Source organism: Lagopus muta, chromosome 18, assembly GCF_023343835.1.
Source record: "Lagopus muta isolate bLagMut1 chromosome 18, bLagMut1 primary, whole genome shotgun sequence".
NCBI classification, from domain to species: domain Eukaryota; kingdom Metazoa; phylum Chordata; class Aves; order Galliformes; family Phasianidae; genus Lagopus; species Lagopus muta.
The window spans coordinates 2,071,337-2,089,288 of NC_064450.1; the positions used below are offsets into that span (position 1 = coordinate 2,071,337).

At 53.7% G+C, this 17,952-nt stretch overlaps 1 protein-coding gene across 1 annotated transcript in view; it reads left to right on the forward strand.

Annotated features, from left to right (window-relative positions):
• Positions 1 to 17,952, forward strand: part of NTN1 (netrin 1) — a 49,870-nt gene that overhangs the window by 25,899 nt on the left and 6,019 nt on the right. The window contains exons 2-4 of the mRNA XM_048965155.1: positions 8,223 to 8,411; positions 15,196 to 15,345; positions 15,895 to 15,948. Coding sequence (XP_048821112.1) covers positions 8,223 to 8,411; positions 15,196 to 15,345; positions 15,895 to 15,948 — 393 coding nt within the window. The remainder of the gene's footprint in view (positions 1 to 8,222; positions 8,412 to 15,195; positions 15,346 to 15,894; positions 15,949 to 17,952) is intronic.

Below are 17,952 nucleotides of genomic sequence, written 5' to 3' on the forward strand. Positions count from 1 at the left end.
GAGAATGTGCAAATTGGGCTCTTAAGGGCCTTAATGCAAGAGCAGGGCGCAGATGTTGGGCTGTGTTCATGTCTGCGAAACCTCTGGCATCCCATGGAGCTGGCACCATCAGGAACGGCTCCAGCGTCTTGGGGACAATGGGCAGCAGGGCTGTCCCTGAGGAAGAGAGGCAGGGCTGGGGGAGCAGGGGGTGGAAACGTCACAGAAATCACTGGCGCAGCATCCTCAGCCCCAGCACAGCCCAGGTCCCACCGCCAGCATCTCCCCCTTGCTGTGCATTGCTATAGGAAGCTTCAGTGAAGTCATCCCGGCTCGTGGTTCAGCCACGCAGGAATGCGCTAACCAGGAGTTGTTCTGAGGTCAGAAAGGAATAAGTCTTCTGCAGACAGTTGATGTTGTTATTAAAAACATCCACGGGAGAGAGGGAGGAGGGGGAGGGGGGGGGAGGGAGGTCCTCTCTCTTTCCTGTTTGGGAAATAGTTTCTCACTGCATCCATCAGGCAAAAGAATTCCGTATGAAAAATTCATTTAGGAAAAAAAAAAAGAAAAAAGAAGAAAGAAAAAAAGTTTCTGGGGCACACGCGCCTGAAAATGAGCCGCAGCAGGATCAGAGGTTTGGCTCCGAGCAGCAGCCAAAACGCAAAAGCAGGGGCCAGAGCAAAATACAGAGTGAAACACAGCAGCCCTGCTCCCGGCCGGGTGCTGGAAGCGGAGGAAATGCGGCTTCCTAGGGAGAAATGCAATCCTCTCTCTGCAGCACTTGGGCAAAATTCATGAGCTTCAGCTGAAGCACGGAGCAGCTCTCCCACTGAGAGGCTGAATGTGAACCTCACATCTTGGTGAGGGCTGCGGGGGGTGGGGAAGGAGTCACGAAAAGGGAGAGCAACCTCTATGCCCAGCGGTGGTGAGACCCCGGCACAGAGCTGTGGGTGCCCCATCCCTGGGGCCGTGGTGGGCACTGACAGCAGAGCTGGGGGGATTCCTGCCCACGGCAGGGATTGGAATGGCATGGTCTTTAAAGTCCCTTCTGAGCCAAAGATGCTGCAGTTCTATGAATGCATGTTTGAAACCACTCAGGTCTGCAGAGTGCTCCCCGGGGACAGGCTGAGCTGTGGAGCTAATTGCCTGTGATAAGCTAATTAATGGGGTCTGATAACACTTGCCTCGCGTGCAGCGTCCTGACAGCAGGGGATAAAGTGTCAGCTGGGGGCCTGGAGCTCCATGGTATCGTGGCTGATGCCACATCCCAACCTTTCCATAGCACCCATGTGAGAGCTGAGCACATGAAGGCTGCGGGGTTGCAAAAGGAGCACTGGAGTTGCACAGGGAGCACTGGGGTTGCACAAGGAGCAGGTGACAGCACCTCACTCCCAGCCCACCAGCACGTAGCAGCCGATGGCCATCCGTTAACAGTAGTTCTGATGAGAGGGGTAAGCCTGCCTGCTTCTGGTAAAGCCCCAATCTCCAGGAAATCCAAACACAGCAGAGCAGTGCAGGGCGGTCCTGGCACCCAGCTGGGTTCTGGGAGCACAGTGAGCAGCACCTCCTCAAAGAGCATCCATGTCCACAGCAATGATAGCGGTGATGGGGAGGTCAGGCACATAGAGTGGAGTTTTCCTCCTGTCTGAGCTCCCTGATAACCTCCCCTGAGATAAGCCAGCTCTGTTTGCCCAGGCTCAGCCGCACCACAAAGGAGGGCTTTGCACAGCCCCAGAGATGCAAATAGTGCTGAGCACACAGGGGCATCATGGCCCTTCACACCTGCACTGGGTATTAAGAACAGAACAGGGCTTGTGCAGGGCTCAGGTTAACACCTCAGAGGGTATGGAGTGAAAGGAGCAGAAGAAGAAAGGGAAAAGGGTTTCCTGCAGCCAGAACATCCCAGTTCTGTCACCTGAAAGGGAAACTGAGGCACAGCACTGTTAGGTTCACACTGGGACCTACAGCAGTGTCATGGCAGCACCTTCCCTGCGCCTGTTGGAGACTGGGGAACTTAGGAGCACAGATTTTTGGGGCCGTTTGCTGCTGAGCTGAACCAGTTGGCAGTGAGCAGGGGGTTGCTGCTGCACTGAGCTGCAGTGACACGGTGACACAGTGCAGTGCCACTGGCTCCATGTCACCTCGGAGGGGCACAGTGCTGTGCTCAGAAGTGACCACCAGCCATACTCAGAGGCTTCAGGACTGCAGCTCCAGTGGCAGATCTGCCCGGCGCTGGTTTAACAATCCCCCTGGCCCAGCTCCAGATGGGATTGGGAAATGAGCTGGGGTTAAAACAACACAACACACTCCTCAACACATTCTGGTGGTGCTTCAACCCCAGCTCAGCAAAAGCCCGATCTCACAGGCAGAGGGGTAGGGGCTGCCCCAATAGCATTGCAACTCCAGGGGGTGTGAAGCCACTCAGCATCCATCACCCCCCAGCATCACTGTCACATTCCCAGCATCACTGTCACTCTCTTGGCATTGTCGTCACCCCACTTGACTGTCAGTCTGTGGCTGTTGGTTCCCAGTGTCCTGCTCCCTAGGGCGGTTTGCAGGAGTGCAGCTGGGGCTGTCTGTGTCTCTGTAGGCTGAGCAGATTTCATACAGATTCTTCAGTCGGTCGCCTCTCTGCTGGGTTGGTTGCATCGTTGCGCCTTTTGCATTTCAAGTAAACTTTGCTCTGAATGTGCAAATTCTTTCAATATCTGTTTCTGCTGTGGCTTTAACCCTTAAGTGTCCAGCACAATCCCTCACTGGGAGTGCAGGAAGCCTTGTGGAACAGTGTCTCGGAGTGGGAACAGTGCTGTGACTGTGGTGGCCCCATGTGCTGTGTTTGCTGGGTCCTGGCTCCATGCTGGGGCACCTTGGGGTCAGCCCATGGCCGGGGCTCCCTGCTGGATAAATTATGGGATGCAAACAATGCATTTCCAAGCATTTATGACCGTAGGAGGCCAGATATGGATGGTGCAATTACATGAAAAAAAGGCTGATGACAGCCTGGCATCATCTCCCCAACTGAAATAGAGAGCTCATTTCTTGACTTTTCCTTTCTAAAACAATAAGTTAGTCGAGTTCCTTCCAGGCTGGATCTTATCTGCAGCCCTTCTCCATCATACCTGGCATAAAGAGAAAACTTCCTGCTTCTGCTGCAAGAAGGGGGCTCCTGCTGGGTGCCAGAGAGCATCGCTCCCCGCTCTGTGTTGAGCTCAGGATCTGAGCTACGGGGCTCGAGCTTCCATCTCTGGCAGCTTTGTTCATGAGCATCTCAGTTGAAGAGCAGCCAACCCCAGCCTGGAAGAAGCAGGGGAGATTTCAGCCCATCTCCAGTCACTCTGTGCACTGTGTGCTGCACCAGGGCTCAGCTCGCTGTCATCCGCATCCTGTGTTGAGTAAGAGCGCCTTTGTCTTGGGCTAAAACGCTGCGGGTGAGGAGCTGCCACACATCTCAACATGTCAGTGCCACACGGCAGGCCCACAGGTTTCCATCCATCCTCGCTGCTCTGAAGGGGCCACTGGAGGTCACTGGGGATGTCCCTGAGGGTTCGGGCAGGAAGACACAGAGCGGTGGGATGCATCACTGCCAGCAGCTGCTCGCCACGTGTGCAGTGGGGAGACCTCTGCTGCTCACAGCTTGGGCAGATCTGGCTCCTAACCCGAGCAGCACAGCTCCCAGAGGTACGTCTCGCTCTGCTTGTGGTGCTTTGTGAGGGGGAACATGAGCAGCAGGAAATACCTGCTGAGATGCCGGTGCTTCAGGTCAGCCTGGAAGGAATCAGTGTGCAGCAGTTATGGACAAATCTCCTTGCCTGAAATGAGAAGGGATGAGGTCGCGCTGCAGTCAAGTCGCAGCAGCGCCCAGTGCTGCCAGAACGGGCTCTGTGCCTTGTGGCACTGCAGGCAGGCAATAACGCTGAGTGCTGGCACAGCGACCTTCAGCAGCTGGTCTGATGGGATGGGTCTTTCTCCTTCTGGGCTTTGAGAAGCTTTGGAGTTTCTCTATTTACTCCCAAAAGGACATGCCAGAGACCACAGCCATTGTGGGTGTTTTTCAGGGTTGCTGGGCTTTGCCAGGTGTTCTAATGTTCCCATTGGCAGCCGGTGTGTGAGCTGGGTGCTGGGTGCTGGCCCTTGCTCCTGAGCTTGGGTTGACCACTGCAAGAGAGATCTTCAGGGCACCCTGTCAACCTTTATGCCATTTCACACAGAACGTTTCCCCCATTTTTCAATGGCTTATTCAAATTCAAATTGGACTTAGTCCTATTTCAGTGACAAATTCAACTAAATTTGCGCAGTTCTTCCTAGAGACAGCACAAGACCCATCCCTACCAGGGAGCGATGTTTTTCTTTTTAAGCCTTGGCCTCAACCATAAGGGCAACAGATTTTCTTTAAGGAAAGAAATCCCCAAACTTGTTAGCGTTGGCACCGTGCTCTATTTTTCGCTCGCTTCTCCTTAGCAGCTGAATCATTTTAGCAGGAACTCTTCCAAAAACATTCAGCCTGAGTCAGACACCCAGTCTCAAATATTTAAGCCCAAACAGTGAGTTTGGCATTTTTGTATGCGAGAGCAAACAAAGCTCTTATCGGTGTGGCTGTGGGGCTGGGACGTGTTGCTGTGAGCAAGCTTCAGCTGCCGGCCGTGTTTGTGGCTGTGTGTTTTGTGGTTCTGTTATCCATCTCCTTGGGCTGACAGTCAGGAAAACCTGGGATCCTGCACAGACCTCATGTCTCCCTCGTGGCCGCAGCATCCCGTGGGTTTCCCCTTCGTTGGGCCGTCCCTAGCTAACAAAGTGAGTTCCCACCCTCCTCCTCGCTCAGGCGTAGCACACACATAGGGTGCCACAGGGCACCAGGCACCTTCCCATTCCACTCCATTGGCTCCAAGTGCTCCATCCCCATCATGCCTGCTCTTAGATTCAAGTGTGGCTGCTTCGTCTACCCATCGACTCATAGAATCACTCAGGTTGGAAAAGACCTCTAAGATCCCCAACCCACCCCCACCATGCCCATTAAACCACGTTCCTCTGTGCCACATTTCCACGGCTCTCAAACACCTCCAAAGAAGATGATCCCCCTTCTCCCTGGGCAGCCTGTGCCAGTGTTCAACCAAATATGGACCCGAAAAAAGGATCCCCCAAACGCCTGCAGGTCTCCAGGGGCTTAAAACATAGACAGCATGGCCCTTGTTGTATGAAGTATGTGAGGCTTGCTCCTGCAGGAGAAAAATAATGGCTCAGACTGAACTAGCAGATTCTTTTGTGAAAATAAAATAAAATAAAATAAAATAAACTCATCTGGGAAAAGGATAATTTTGAGGAGGCTGAGACTGTTCATAAAACTGAGTCAAATTTAGAGATTGTTTTCAGCCCCTGGCTTCTTCTATCCTCTCCCATCCTTCCCGCCCTCCCCCCCAAATTATTGTTCACAAAAATTAAAACAAAATGTTGTGGGGTTTTTCGTTTGCTTAAAAAGCAATTTTCATCTTGAAAATGGCCAAAATATAAGTTTGGAAGGGTGGGGTGATTTGGAAGGGCCACATTGTCATTGCTGAATGAAAACCACAGGGAAGAATGCGTCCAGGGGGACACGGGCATGGGGGTATGGTGGCAACACAAAGGACACCGCCAGCCTGCGTCTCCAACCACAGATCTTCCATTGCCCCAACGAGAACATCCTGCACACCTTGGCCATCTGTGATAGAACTGTTTGTCCTTAAGTTGTGTTTTTGTAGAATCATAGAGTTATTGAATGGCTTAGGTTGGAAGGGACCTTATAAAGATCATAGAGCTCCATCTCCCTGCCATGGGCCGGCTGCCCCCATAACTCAGGATGCCCAGGGCCCATCTTTGGAGCCTCTGGGGATAGAGCACCCAAAGCTTTGACCAGCTCCATACTGCAGCTTTCCTCCTTTCCAGCCTACCTTCCTTCAGGCTTGTGAATATCTGTGTTTCATTTTATGGGGGTCAGCCACAGGGACGGCCTGTGTGCATCTGTGTATAATGAAGGCAGGGGAGATCATTGGCAAATGAAGGGAAAGAAGGGAGCGGAAGACAGGAGCACTGAGTTTCATCTGAGTAACAGGAGCTAAAACCTTGCACTGGGAACTCGCAGCACTGGGTGTTTGCTCCCCACCAGACGTGGATCACCTCCTCTGCAGGGTGAGACACAAGGCGTGAGGAGCAGGGGTGATGCTGACAGTGGGAGGTGACTCCTTATTGCAGCCGGCAAAGTCGTTCATAGAAAGAAAAGATGGATTGCCAAAGAATCACTCACTGCAGTGGGGAAACAAACCCGGTGGCTGGGAACAAATGCCAGGCCAGTGGTGTCTGAAAGCAGGCAAGAGGCTTTAGCAGAGCGGGCAATGGATCCTCGGCAAGGAGAGCCCTGCAGTGTCTCCTTTCCCCAGTGCCTTCATCCCAGCTCTGCACCCTGTGTTCCCATCATCAGCTCTCACCGTGACTCGTCCCAGCCTCATCCCCAGCAAGGGCTGATGGAAAGCATCCTAGTGCGTGGGGTTAGGAAGTGACCGGTGCCCAGCAAACGCCTCAGGTGGAACTCTGACAGCGCCGGCTGTGCTGTGGGTGTCACAGTTCACTGGTATTGGAGAGACGGTCCCACAGCCTCTTGTGAGGTCCAGCTTCTTCTCTCCTCCAGACATAGGATTTTTGCATCCCTGGAAGCATAAAAAATGTCCCGGGCTGGGAGCAGCTCCACGCACCCCACTTGCTCTTCCCATGCAACTCTGCCCACTGGACCAGCCAAAATGTTTGCAAAGACCCTGAGAAACCCCCGGGAGCTCTGTGTCCTGGCTTTGCAAACACATCTCTGTTTATCGAGCAACCCAAAGAAATGCAAAGATTTTCACTCGCTCCCCGGGTGGGCTCAACTTTGAGTTGTTTAAAGGGACATGCCAGTGCCATCTTGCAAAATACTGGAGAACCAGCTCCAACTTTCCTTCAACACAAATGGCTCGGAGAAGGGTTCCTTCTTCCCCAAATCCAGCCAATGTGCATATTTTCCAAAAAGTGTGAAAGCTCTTTGGACACAACACAACTTGTTGGAGGAGGTGAGCATTCAGGCTGTTTAGAGAATATTCACGTCTTCTAGCTTTGGGGAAGAAGGAGCTCTTTTCCATGCCACCACTTGGAGAAATATCTCCGTGTTGTTCATCTAGGACCAAGTACAGATTTGGCTGGGTGCTCATCCAAGGGGATGCAAGCCACAGTTCAGAGCTGTGGCATCAGGAATCGTGTTTTAGCACCACTCTGCATCATTAGGGTCTGTGGGAGGTGAGGTTGGGCCCTGGTTTGCTCCCTGCAGGAACTGGGGTCGCATGGGGGAAGCAGAGGAGTGGCTCAACGTCCTGCTGGGCAGACGTGGCTGTAGGACTGCGCTCCCCACAACAGCTTTGCACTGGGAGCGAGCTGGGGATTGTTCCCAATAAGTAACCCGGAACTGCACTGTAAATTTCGGGGCTGAAATTTGATAATTAAGCAAATATCGCATGCCTTTGTGTTGGGCAAGCACCATAAGGTAAACAGGAAGGAATGAGGGATTAAGACGTCTCTGTTCAAAAGGAAGGTGACAAGCGCAGAGCTGTGACACCTTCCTGCCGCGTGGGGGGCCCAGCTGCGGGCTGGCATTGCACAGCTGCATTGTTCAGGGGCAAAGAGCAAACAAAAGCAACGGGAAAAGAAAACAAGCTGTAAAACCCTGCAAAGCGCACAGCAACCGCCTCCTGACGGCCTCGTGACAGCCCCGGGGTCGAGCTTTTGAAGTCCTCCCGTTGCCTTTTGCCAAAGCGCCGTGTAAAAGCGGTGCGGTGGTGACACCGGGGTGTGCAGGGGGGACATGGGGCACCTCCCAGTGGGTCGGCCACAGTGCTTTTCGTTCCGTCACAGAGGGCTTTGGTGCCTGGTTGGCTGCGGTGGGTAGGATGGAGATGGAGAGGTGAGGGCTGCGTGCTGCATGGCAAGGAACGCCAGGAAAGGAGAGGATGGGGAAGGTTTTGAAATGGTGCATAAGGCTCAAGTGTGTGCGTTGGGACTCATGCAATGGGAACAGTGGGAAGGGGGTGATGGAAGACCTGAGGCAGGCAGGTTGGGAGGAATTGGCAGTGGGATGTCCTCAGAGCCCCACTGTGCCCAGGGATGGATGTGGGTTGGCAGCTGTCACCCTCGGGTGACACTGGGGATGTGCTGCATGGGGTGACCACGCACTACTGTGCTCTGTGCTCCCACAGCCTGCAACTGCAACCTGCACGCGCGGCGCTGCCGCTTCAACATGGAGCTGTACAAGCTGTCGGGCAGAAAGAGCGGCGGCGTCTGCCTCAACTGCCGGCACAACACGGCCGGGCGGCACTGCCACTACTGCAAGGAGGGCTTCTACCGCGACCTCAGCAAGCCCATCTCCCACCGCAAGGCCTGCAAAGGTACCTCTGTGGGGCAGGGGGGGTTGGCATGGCCCCTTCTCCTCTGCCTACTGCGCCCACGTGCTCCTGCTCCCCCTCACCCAGCTGAGCCACCACACTGATGTTTCTTGTCCCCATCCAGTTCCATGCCCTCGTCCCTCTGGTTTCCCCAGCCTCCCGGTGACACTAAAAGCCTCACAGAATCATGGAACCACGGAATCATAAAATCACACAATGGTTTGGGTTGGAAAGGACCTTAAAACTCACCCCGTTCCAACCTCATAGTGTGCTGGTTGTCCCCTGCCAGCTCAGACACAAACAGTCTGCTGATGTGCTGATGCGTCTGCAGTTTACAAGAGCTGCTTTCTCACTCCCGTGCATCATGGAGATGCAGATCCCATATTTGGGACTGGATGCTGGGTCTGCAAACCAGCGCTCCCCCAGACGGGCAGCACTGAGCCCTGCACCAACCTCTTCCCCCCTCCAGATGAAGACAGAATGATAAAACAGGAAATCTACTTTTCTGCTCAACAAACGGAGTTCTGAAGTCCCCTCTTTGGCCAGGACAGGAGGTGGGAGCAGAACTCCGCATCCACAGGGCGCTCTGCAGGGGGTTCCTGGAGCCCCGCGAGGCATGGGACAGCACTTCAGCAGGGGCGGGTGCCCACAGCCCCCACTCTGCCCAAGCTCTGCTGTTTTAAATGAGAGCAAATCCTGCAAACGCAATGCCGTAAAGCCCACGCTTCCCAGACGCGGGCTCATCCATCCCCTCAAACAATTGTTCTTTCCTCTTTTCCCTGCCTTCTCACACCGCTCTTGAAACTTGAGCTTGCCGCATTGAAACGCTCCTCCAAACCCCCCACAGGTTGTGACAAAATGTGGCCACTGGCGCTCGCAGATACAAAGCACTGCAATCAATATGCCGGTGTGCGAGCAGCTCCCCGGCTCGCGGGCTATTAGCACGATTTCACACCCGTTGCAATGGGGTATTGTTGGTGTAATCCTCCATCCTATACAAAAGCGGGCGAAATGGACTTTCCTCCAGCGAAGGCATCCCTTTGAACGCCGGCTTTTGCTGAGCGCTGGTTCTGTCCCCGTGTTTTATGTCCCCCCCGTTTTGTGTCCCCGATTCAAGGGCTGTTCTGAAATAATTGTTACAGATATGAATGTTTCACGTGTACCCCGTTTACCCCAATGCAGGGACCCGCTGGGGGACATGCAGCATGGTCATTCACCCTGCATGCATGCAGCTGAGCTCCCAGCAACGTCCCATGAAATCTGCTGGGGACGTTTGCTCTGCATCCAGCCCCATTCGTCCTGTCTAGATGCAGCTGTGCCGTGTTCCTTGCCTGTGTGTGTGCTTTCACTTGTCTTCTTGCAAAAAAAGCCCTGAAAGCCAAACAGCAAAGAAACAAATTGTGGGTGATCAGAGATGCCACACTGCAGAGCCATGCAATGGGCAGAGCGTGGTGTGAGGCTGCAGACCACGTGGGATGAAGCCAAAGACAGCAGGAGCAGGAATAAGTGCATGGAGCAAAACCCTCTGTGCTGCCCTCTTAGCAACAAAAACCCACAAATCTCAAATGTTCATCTTGCCAAAACTCATAACAAGTGCAATTTTCCCTCCTTTCTCAGTGATTTTTGCAAGAGCATGAACAGCTCCCAAAGCACCAACCCATGCTTCTCATTTGTTGTGTTTTCTTCTTTTCCCATTGGTGCTGATGGTGGAACTCCACATCTGGCTCTTTCCAACCTCCACCTGCTCCTCCCACAGCAGATCGGTGCCCTGTCAACTCGTGGGATTAAACCCAGCCCTGGTAACGGACAGATTATTGGCACTGATGTCATCTTCTTGGAACAGAACTCCATGAGGTTTTACAGCCTGGCCATAAAACAGCCCTACATTTTCAGGGATGGATGTGCATGGTTTTTGAAGAGAAATGATGACAAATGAGAGGCGTTATGGGCACACCCGGGAGGAAGGCAGGATTTGGTTTCTAAAGGAGGGGGAACGGAGCCCTTGGTGGCAGGGACAGTGGGCCGTGTGCCCCATCCCTCCCCATCGACTATAGAGGGAGCTGCGGGACCAGATTAGAGCTCAGAGAGCATCTACTGGGGCCAAACTGGAGGAGATGAGCCCTTGCAGAGTCACCCCCTGGGATGCTGGGGTGCAGGAGGTGTTGGGTTAACCCCAGTTAGGGCAGAGGCTGAAGATGGGCTTGCTCCCAAGTGGTGTCCCATCACTGGTGTCCCATCACTGGTGTCCCATCGCTGTTGTCCCAACATCTGTGTCCCAGGGTAGGACACAAGGAGCAGCCCTTGCTTCCTTTCTGTCAATGCCAAGTCCATCTCTGCAGGCTCTGGTGGCCAGCAGCACCCCTCAAATCCTACAGACATCCTTGCCACCTTGGTCTCTGATGCACATCTGGGCAGAGCTTAGACATCTCATGGCTGGCACATCTCAAAGACACGGAGATGCTGGCTGGGAGGGTCCCTGTGCATGGCCCCCAGAGGTGGCTTCTGGCTCTGTTCCTTCCTAGTCCACAGCAACTCCCTCTGCTTGATGGGTTCCACTGGTTTCCCGCAGCGCTGCAGGGTTAGGATTACGGTTAGGTTCAGGGTTGGGGTTGGAGTTAAAGTTAGGATTAGTGTTAGGGCTGGGGTTGGATTTAGGATTATGGTTAGGATTAAGGTTAGGATGCTAGATAGCAGTGCAGGAGATCTGCCCTTGCTGTCCACCTTAGGAGGCGAGGTGCTTCCAAAGAGAGGTGGTTCCTTTCCCCCAACCACTTCTTGTTGATGCTCATCTCTATCCCAGCCCATCCATGGCTTCACAAGGCCGTGTCCAATGCAGGACTTTCTACAGATTCCCTCCAGGGAGTTGTCTGTGATTTTCCAGCTTCCTTCTCTTCAACTTTTTTTCCTCCTTGAAGACCAGCTGGTGCCCCTTTGCTCTGTGAGATGAGCCAACCCCTGGTGCTGGTGGGCCGCAATCAAATTCTTGCATCAGGGCTGGGTTGTCACTGAGTGATTGCAGCCCTGGAGAAATCCTGAACTCCCACAGTACTGATCTGCCCAACACAGAGCTTAATTTCTCCACAGCCTCCCTCCAGAACCAAGCGTGCATCGCCGCAATCTCCTCCCACGATGGGTGTCCCATTGCCCTCGCATCCCTGTGCTGAGCTCTGTGCTCACCTGCTGCCTGTGCCATGAGTTCACAGCAGGATGGTCAGCTCTGAGGCTTTGGCTCCACTGCCAGATTTGTGGGAGAATCCACCTGCAGGAACCTCAGTTCCCAGGGGCCAAGCTAAAAACGCATCAGGAGGAGAGTCTGACTTTTTTTCCTCAGTGAAAGTAGTTTCCAATCTGCCCTCTCTCCTGTAAGTGACCCTTGAACTCTACAAGAAGCAATTTCTCCCACAGGAGCAGGCTCAGCTCTACATTATTTCAGAGCCATGAGGTCCTGTGCCTGCTCCTCTCTGCCTGCCCACCCCTGCCCCTGGGTCTCTTTGATCAAAATTGACATTTTTCAGTGAAAAAAAAAAACAAAACAACCACGTTTTCCAACAAAGCCAGAAGAAGGAGGCGGCGATGTTCTGCCCCTGCAGGTCTCAGCATCCCCAGCAGCTCTCTGCCATCACTTCATGATGTGCTCAAACAGTGGAGCTCATAGACAAGGAGGGAATTCCAGCAGCTCTTAACAGGAACTCTTACCAGCCCTTGGCTTCTCCAGGTGCCAGCTCAGGAGGAGGAAATGGGAGAGCCCTGAGAAGCAGTACGGGAAGGCAGACGCTGAAATGCCAGGAGATTATTTGTCTTTGTCTGATAAAAGAGGGAATTCATGTGCTGGCGGTGAGAAAGGCTTTAAATCTCCAGGAGAATGTGATGAGGAACACGCTGCACGAACACGATCCCTTGGCAAACTAAATACAGCTCACAGTACTGCAGGCAAGGCAGCGATCTGCTTGCAAAACTGTGCACAGCACATCTTGAAAGCCGTCATTAGGGTTCAGAGTTAACGGAGGAAACGTTTCAACCTCTGCTTCTGGTCAGCAAAAGGCTGGGTAGAGCCGAGCCAGGCTGGCTGGAGGCACATCAGGTGCACGGCTTTCTCTTCCCCATGGCATGAGTAAGTGTGACAAGAGTTGAGATCACACCTTCTGTTCACTCAAATGGGATTTCATTGTTCTGACAGCTTCCCCAGGACAGACCTGCCTGGAAAGCAGGCAGATACTGATTCTCCAGCAGGGCGGTCCTTTCAGATCACCACGGTCACACCTGAGGGGAGCTAAGCCCGGAGCTTTGTGCCTCTGTTTGCCTTTCAGCACACTGTGTGGGGAAGATTAGCAGCTGGCAGTGCCTCTGAGCAACATTCTGGGCTGGAAAAATGCTTGCATTTTTGTCATGCTACTTGTCTGCCTTTGGTGGGCTGGAGATATCCCAACAAGTTCCAACATTTTGCCAAGGCATTTTACATCCTTTTGTGCACAGTCTGAAGACTTCCCGCCCATTTTCTCAGTCCCAAATCCCAAATCCTGATATTGCTGATGCTCTGGTGGGTGATGGTCTGTCTCAGCAGCTCTGCATGAGGAGCAGTGGTTTGTCCTGCAGCCCCAGGCAAGGTCCCAGCCCTCCAGTCCTGCACCAGCACACCCACAGGGGAAATCTCCTCCTAGCTGCAGGCAGAGAGGAGCTGGCGAGGAGCGCCTATATCCGTATAGATATTAATCCCAGCTAATGTAACTACAGATGTTCTCATTCACGGGCCCATCTAATCCTGTTGGGTCCTTGCCATGGTGTCTCGTAGCACGAGCTCTACGAGTTAATTACGTGCGGAGCAAGGAAGCGTTTCCTTTTATCGCTGGAAAAGGTTCCTCTTGGAGAGCTCTGAATGTCCCTTTGTGCCCGCCTGGAGGAGCAGCACCTGTCTGACCCGGACACGGCGCACGCCTTGGCACTCCTCCACCATCTCTTGGCACCGCTGCCGCCTCCTGGGTTCTCCTCCTGCCTTTCACTCAGGCTGAGGGCCCGACGCTGATTTCTATAGCGTCCTGATGCGCTATTCACCGTGGCTCTGCCCCTCTCCGAGCACAGCCTGCTATCTCCTGGCTCTTCTGTGCTCGGCTGCAATCAGCCAGATGTTCGCAGGCGGCTGGAGCTGGAGTGCTTGCAGCTGGCAGGGACCCTCCAGCGCTCCTCCCACCCGCGCATCCCTCAGGCTCTCTGCTGCATGCCCAAAACTCCTCTGGCCGCATCGGGCAGGTCCCACACTTTGGGCACAGCCTGCACACACAGGGAGGTCCCACATGTTGGGCAGGTTGCACACACTTGATTTGTAAGGCCCCTTCCAAGCCCTTCAATGATTCTGTGTTTCGTCCTATGAGAAGTCAGGCATTGAGCCGGGGGGAAGCCAGCCGTTATCCCTGCTGTCCCAAACCACGGCTCAGCACCTGCTGCAATGTGCTATTTTCCCTTCCCTTCCCTTCCCTTCCCTTCCCTTCCCTTCCCTTCCCTTCCCTTCCCTTCCCTTCCCTTCCCTTCCCTTCCCTTCCCTTCCCTTCCCTTCCCTTCCCTTCCCTTCCCTTCCCTTCCCTTCCCTTCCCTTCCCTTCCCTTCCCTTCCCTTCCCTTCCCTTCCCTTCCCATTTTTCTCTTCCCCTTTTTCTTTCTCCTTCTGTGTTTCCCCCTTTTGTCTTCATTCCTTTTTCTTTTTTCTTTCTTTTCTGTTTTTCCTCCCTTTTTTTTTCATTTTTTCCCTTTCTTTGTCTTTTTTCCTCATTTTTCTTGTTTTCCTTTTCCTTTTTCTTCCCTCTTTCTTTTTAATTTCCTACTTCCTTTTTACCATTTTCTCCCATTTTCTTTCCTCCTTCCCCCAATTCTCTTTTTGCCTTTTTTCCCCTTCTGAACATTTTTTCCTTCTCTCTTTTTCTTCCTTCCTTTTTTTTCCCCCTTTCCTGTTTCCCTGTTCTCTTTTTTCCCTTTATTCCTTTCTTCCCCTTTTTCTCCTTTTTCCTTTTTTCCTCATTTTTTATATTTTTTATTTTTTCCCTTTCTTTCATCTTTCTTTTCTTCTTCTTTCCTTTTTTCTTTTTTTTTCTTTTTGCCTTTTTTCTCATTTTTTTCCTTTTTTTCCTTTTTTTTCCTTTTTTTTCTCCCCCTTTCATTCCTTCCTTCCCTCCTTTTTCTCTTCTTTCTTCTTCCATTTTTCATTTTTCTCTTTTCCTTGCTTTTTTTTCCCACTGTTTTCCTTTTTCATCCTTTCCTTTTCCCCCCTCATTTCTCCTTTTTTTCCTTTTCCTTGCTTCTTTTGTTTCTTTTTTCCATTTCCTTCCTTTTTTCCTTTTTTCTTTTTTCTTTTTATTTTCTTTTTTCCCCTTTTTTCTTTTTTTTTTTCTTTTCCCCCCTTCTTCTCATTTTTTTTCCTTTTTTTCATTTTCCTTCTTTTTTTTTTCCCCTTTTTCTCCCCCCCACCCCCCCCCTTTTTTCTCATTTTTCTTCTTCCTTCTTTTTCTTTCTCCTTTTTCACTTTCTTTGTACCTTTATTTTCCTTTATCTCTCGTCCCTTTCCACCCCCACCGCCGGGATTTGCTCGCAGGGTCCCGCAGCCCCCAGCCGCACTCCCTGAAGCCCTGCCCGCCTCCTGGCCTCCCGGCGCCCTTTCCCTCTCCTCGTTCAACCCTGCCCTCATTTGCTCCCTTTTCCATTCACCGCCGTGCCGCCGCTCTGCTCACGCTCTCTCCCCCCGCAGCCCCGCGGGTATTTCTGCTAACGAACCTCCCCCCCCCCCCTTTGTGCTCCCCCCGCAGAGTGCGATTGCCATCCCGTGGGCGCCGCCGGCCAAACCTGCAACCAGACGACGGGGCAATGCCCGTGCAAGGACGGCGTCACCGGCATCACCTGCAACCGCTGCGCCAAGGGCTACCAGCAGAGCCGCTCGCCCATCGCGCCCTGCATCAGTAGGTGCACCGAGGAGACCCCGAGCGCGCCGGGCTGCTGCTGACCCCCGTGTGCCGTGTGCCAGCTGCAGCTCGTGCCGCAGGGCGCGTCGGCCAAAAGCCTGCGTCGGATCTCACCGCCCAGTTATGGGACAGCCGTCCTTTCTTCATGTTCTAGAGTGGTTTTTGGTCACTCATCCGTCCCCGTGCCGCAGCGGGGTGGCAAGAGCCCAGGCCGAGCGCTGGTTTCCCTCAGCGCCGCGCTGACCCTGTGAGCAAAGGGCTGCCCTCCGCCAGAGCCCGAGGCTGTGGTGAACCAGAGGGCAAATTCCCCTTGCGTCACCCCCTGGGGACACGCGGCGCTGAACAAAGACAGACGCGGCATTTCAGCGCAGCCGTGAGCTCAGCTCCCCTCCACCACCGCCCCCCAGCAGCGATCTTAGGGATGCTCCAAAAGTGCCACGTCCCAAATGCTCAAAAGCCGTCAGGAGCGATGCTGGGGGCTGGGCAGGGCTCAGCTGCTCAGCGCCGGGCCTAACCCTGCCTCCTCTGTCCCCTCTTGTCCTGCAGAGATCCCCGCTGCGCCGCCCCCCACAGCCGCCAGCAGCACGGAGGAGCCCGCAGGTATGTGCCGCCCCCCCCAGCTCCTCGGTGCCACCACAACGCACACTTTCTCTTTCCTTAACGTGAAAAGTGCACCCAATTCCTGCACCGATGTGGGTAACTTCTGTGCCCCCGGTGTCTGAGTTTTCTAAGCCAGGCAGGATTTCTGGGAGCACAGGGGGCGATGTGGCCGAGCTGACAGCGCTCAGGGGTTACCCCAAGTAGAAGAGCTTTACGTGAGGTGTTGGGTGGTTGAGTTTTCTCGAGTCAGAGGGCTGGAGAACCAACAGTCCCCCATTAGAGGACAGAAAACCTGAATGCTGCTTATTGCCTCTATTGAACATTGCCTCTATTTGTCTGTGCGCTCCCTGCGTCAAGCAGTGCGGCCACAGCTGTGCCCCAGTCTAACAGCTCTGTGGGGCCGTGGGGTGGGATGTTGGTCACACAGGGCTGCCCCATTGGCACCTCCCATTCCTCCCTATGTCCCTGCACCAGCAGTACAGTGGCCCCCTCCATACCTATTGTTACCCAGAGGGACCCCCTGCTGCCCCACATCCCAGCCAGGGGACCAGCTGACGCCTCTAACCGAGCACGGAGCCAGAGCAGGGGTGGAAGCATTGAACTTCTGGGGGCCCTGCCTGGTTCTGCTTCTTCCCAATGGGAGAAAAAGGCTTACAAAGCTGCCAGTCACTGCTGTCTGATCTGCCCTAACCCAGATTGGAGTGGGACTGATTACCGGAGGTGGATGATTTCAGCAGGAGGGTTTAAATGGAACCAGGTGATGGGATCAGTGTGGTTCCATCTGGGTCTGCAGCACTCCGAGTGAGGAGGGGGTGTCCACCAGCTCCAGGGTGGGAGCTGCAAGTCCAGTGTCAGATCAATTTATTATCATTGCTTTTATTATTATTATTATTATTACTATTCTGAAGTGAAATGAACAGTTCCTCTTCCAACTCCTGGCTGCGTCCCCTTGTTGAAGCACAGCGCTGGTTCCCCATTGCCACTCTGCCTTGGAGCGGAGAGCCCACTCTGTCCCTCCTGGTGACAGTGACACGGTGACGTGATGAGTGATGATGTGGTGACATGGTGACATGGTGACATGGTGACATGGTGACACTGTCCCACACAGCACCGCTCAGCCGGGGAGCCGCTGTCAGGTTGGGACGTTACAGGGCGGCCAAAGCAGCCGAGCGCCCGTCCCTGCTTTCCATCCCAGCGCTGCGGGCGAGAGGCTTTAATCTAATTACATGCTTTATTTGCGCCAATTTGTTTTCCAATCAATCTTGCTCAGCCAGAATAAAGGAGGTTTCCGCGGGCTTGTTCGCACTCCTTGTTCCAAGGGAGAGGTTCGGGCAGTTCCCCTGGATGGCGGTGCGTCCCGCTGCCCCTCGTGTGGGGCGGACGGCCCCATGGCACGGCCGTAAGGAGGGTTGGGGCATCCCAGGCACGGCGCTTTGGGAAGAGGCTGTGGGGTGGGGATCCTGCCTGGGGCTGTGGGGCTGAGTGTGGTGCAGGGGGTGCTCTGTGAGCTTGGGCACCCCTGTGCTGGCTGTCAGCCCACAGCGGCATTTAGGGCCCAACCTGGGGGAAATCAATGGGGATTCAGCTGTATAAATCAGGATTAGAAACGCAAGTCCCATGGGGGTTCGAAGCCTCAAACCTGCAGTTTGAGTTACACGCCCCAGCCAAGGAATGAGGCTGTAATTGCTCTGTCATGTCGGGATTGAGGGCCATTCATTTCCGTTCCTGACATGTGGCTTTGGTGCAGTATTGGTGCAGTATGAGTTACCCTTTAGAAACTGCGAGCACTGCAATTTGCAGCCCCGAGCCCACTGCCTGCATCCCACACCCATCCCATTTCCAACCTGCAACCTTTCAATATCCAACCCACATCAAACTTACATCCATCCCATCTCCAACCTACATCCACCCCACATCCATCCCATATCCAAACTACATCCATCCCACATCCATCCTACATCCATCCCATATCCATCCCATATCCATCCCATATCCATCCTACAT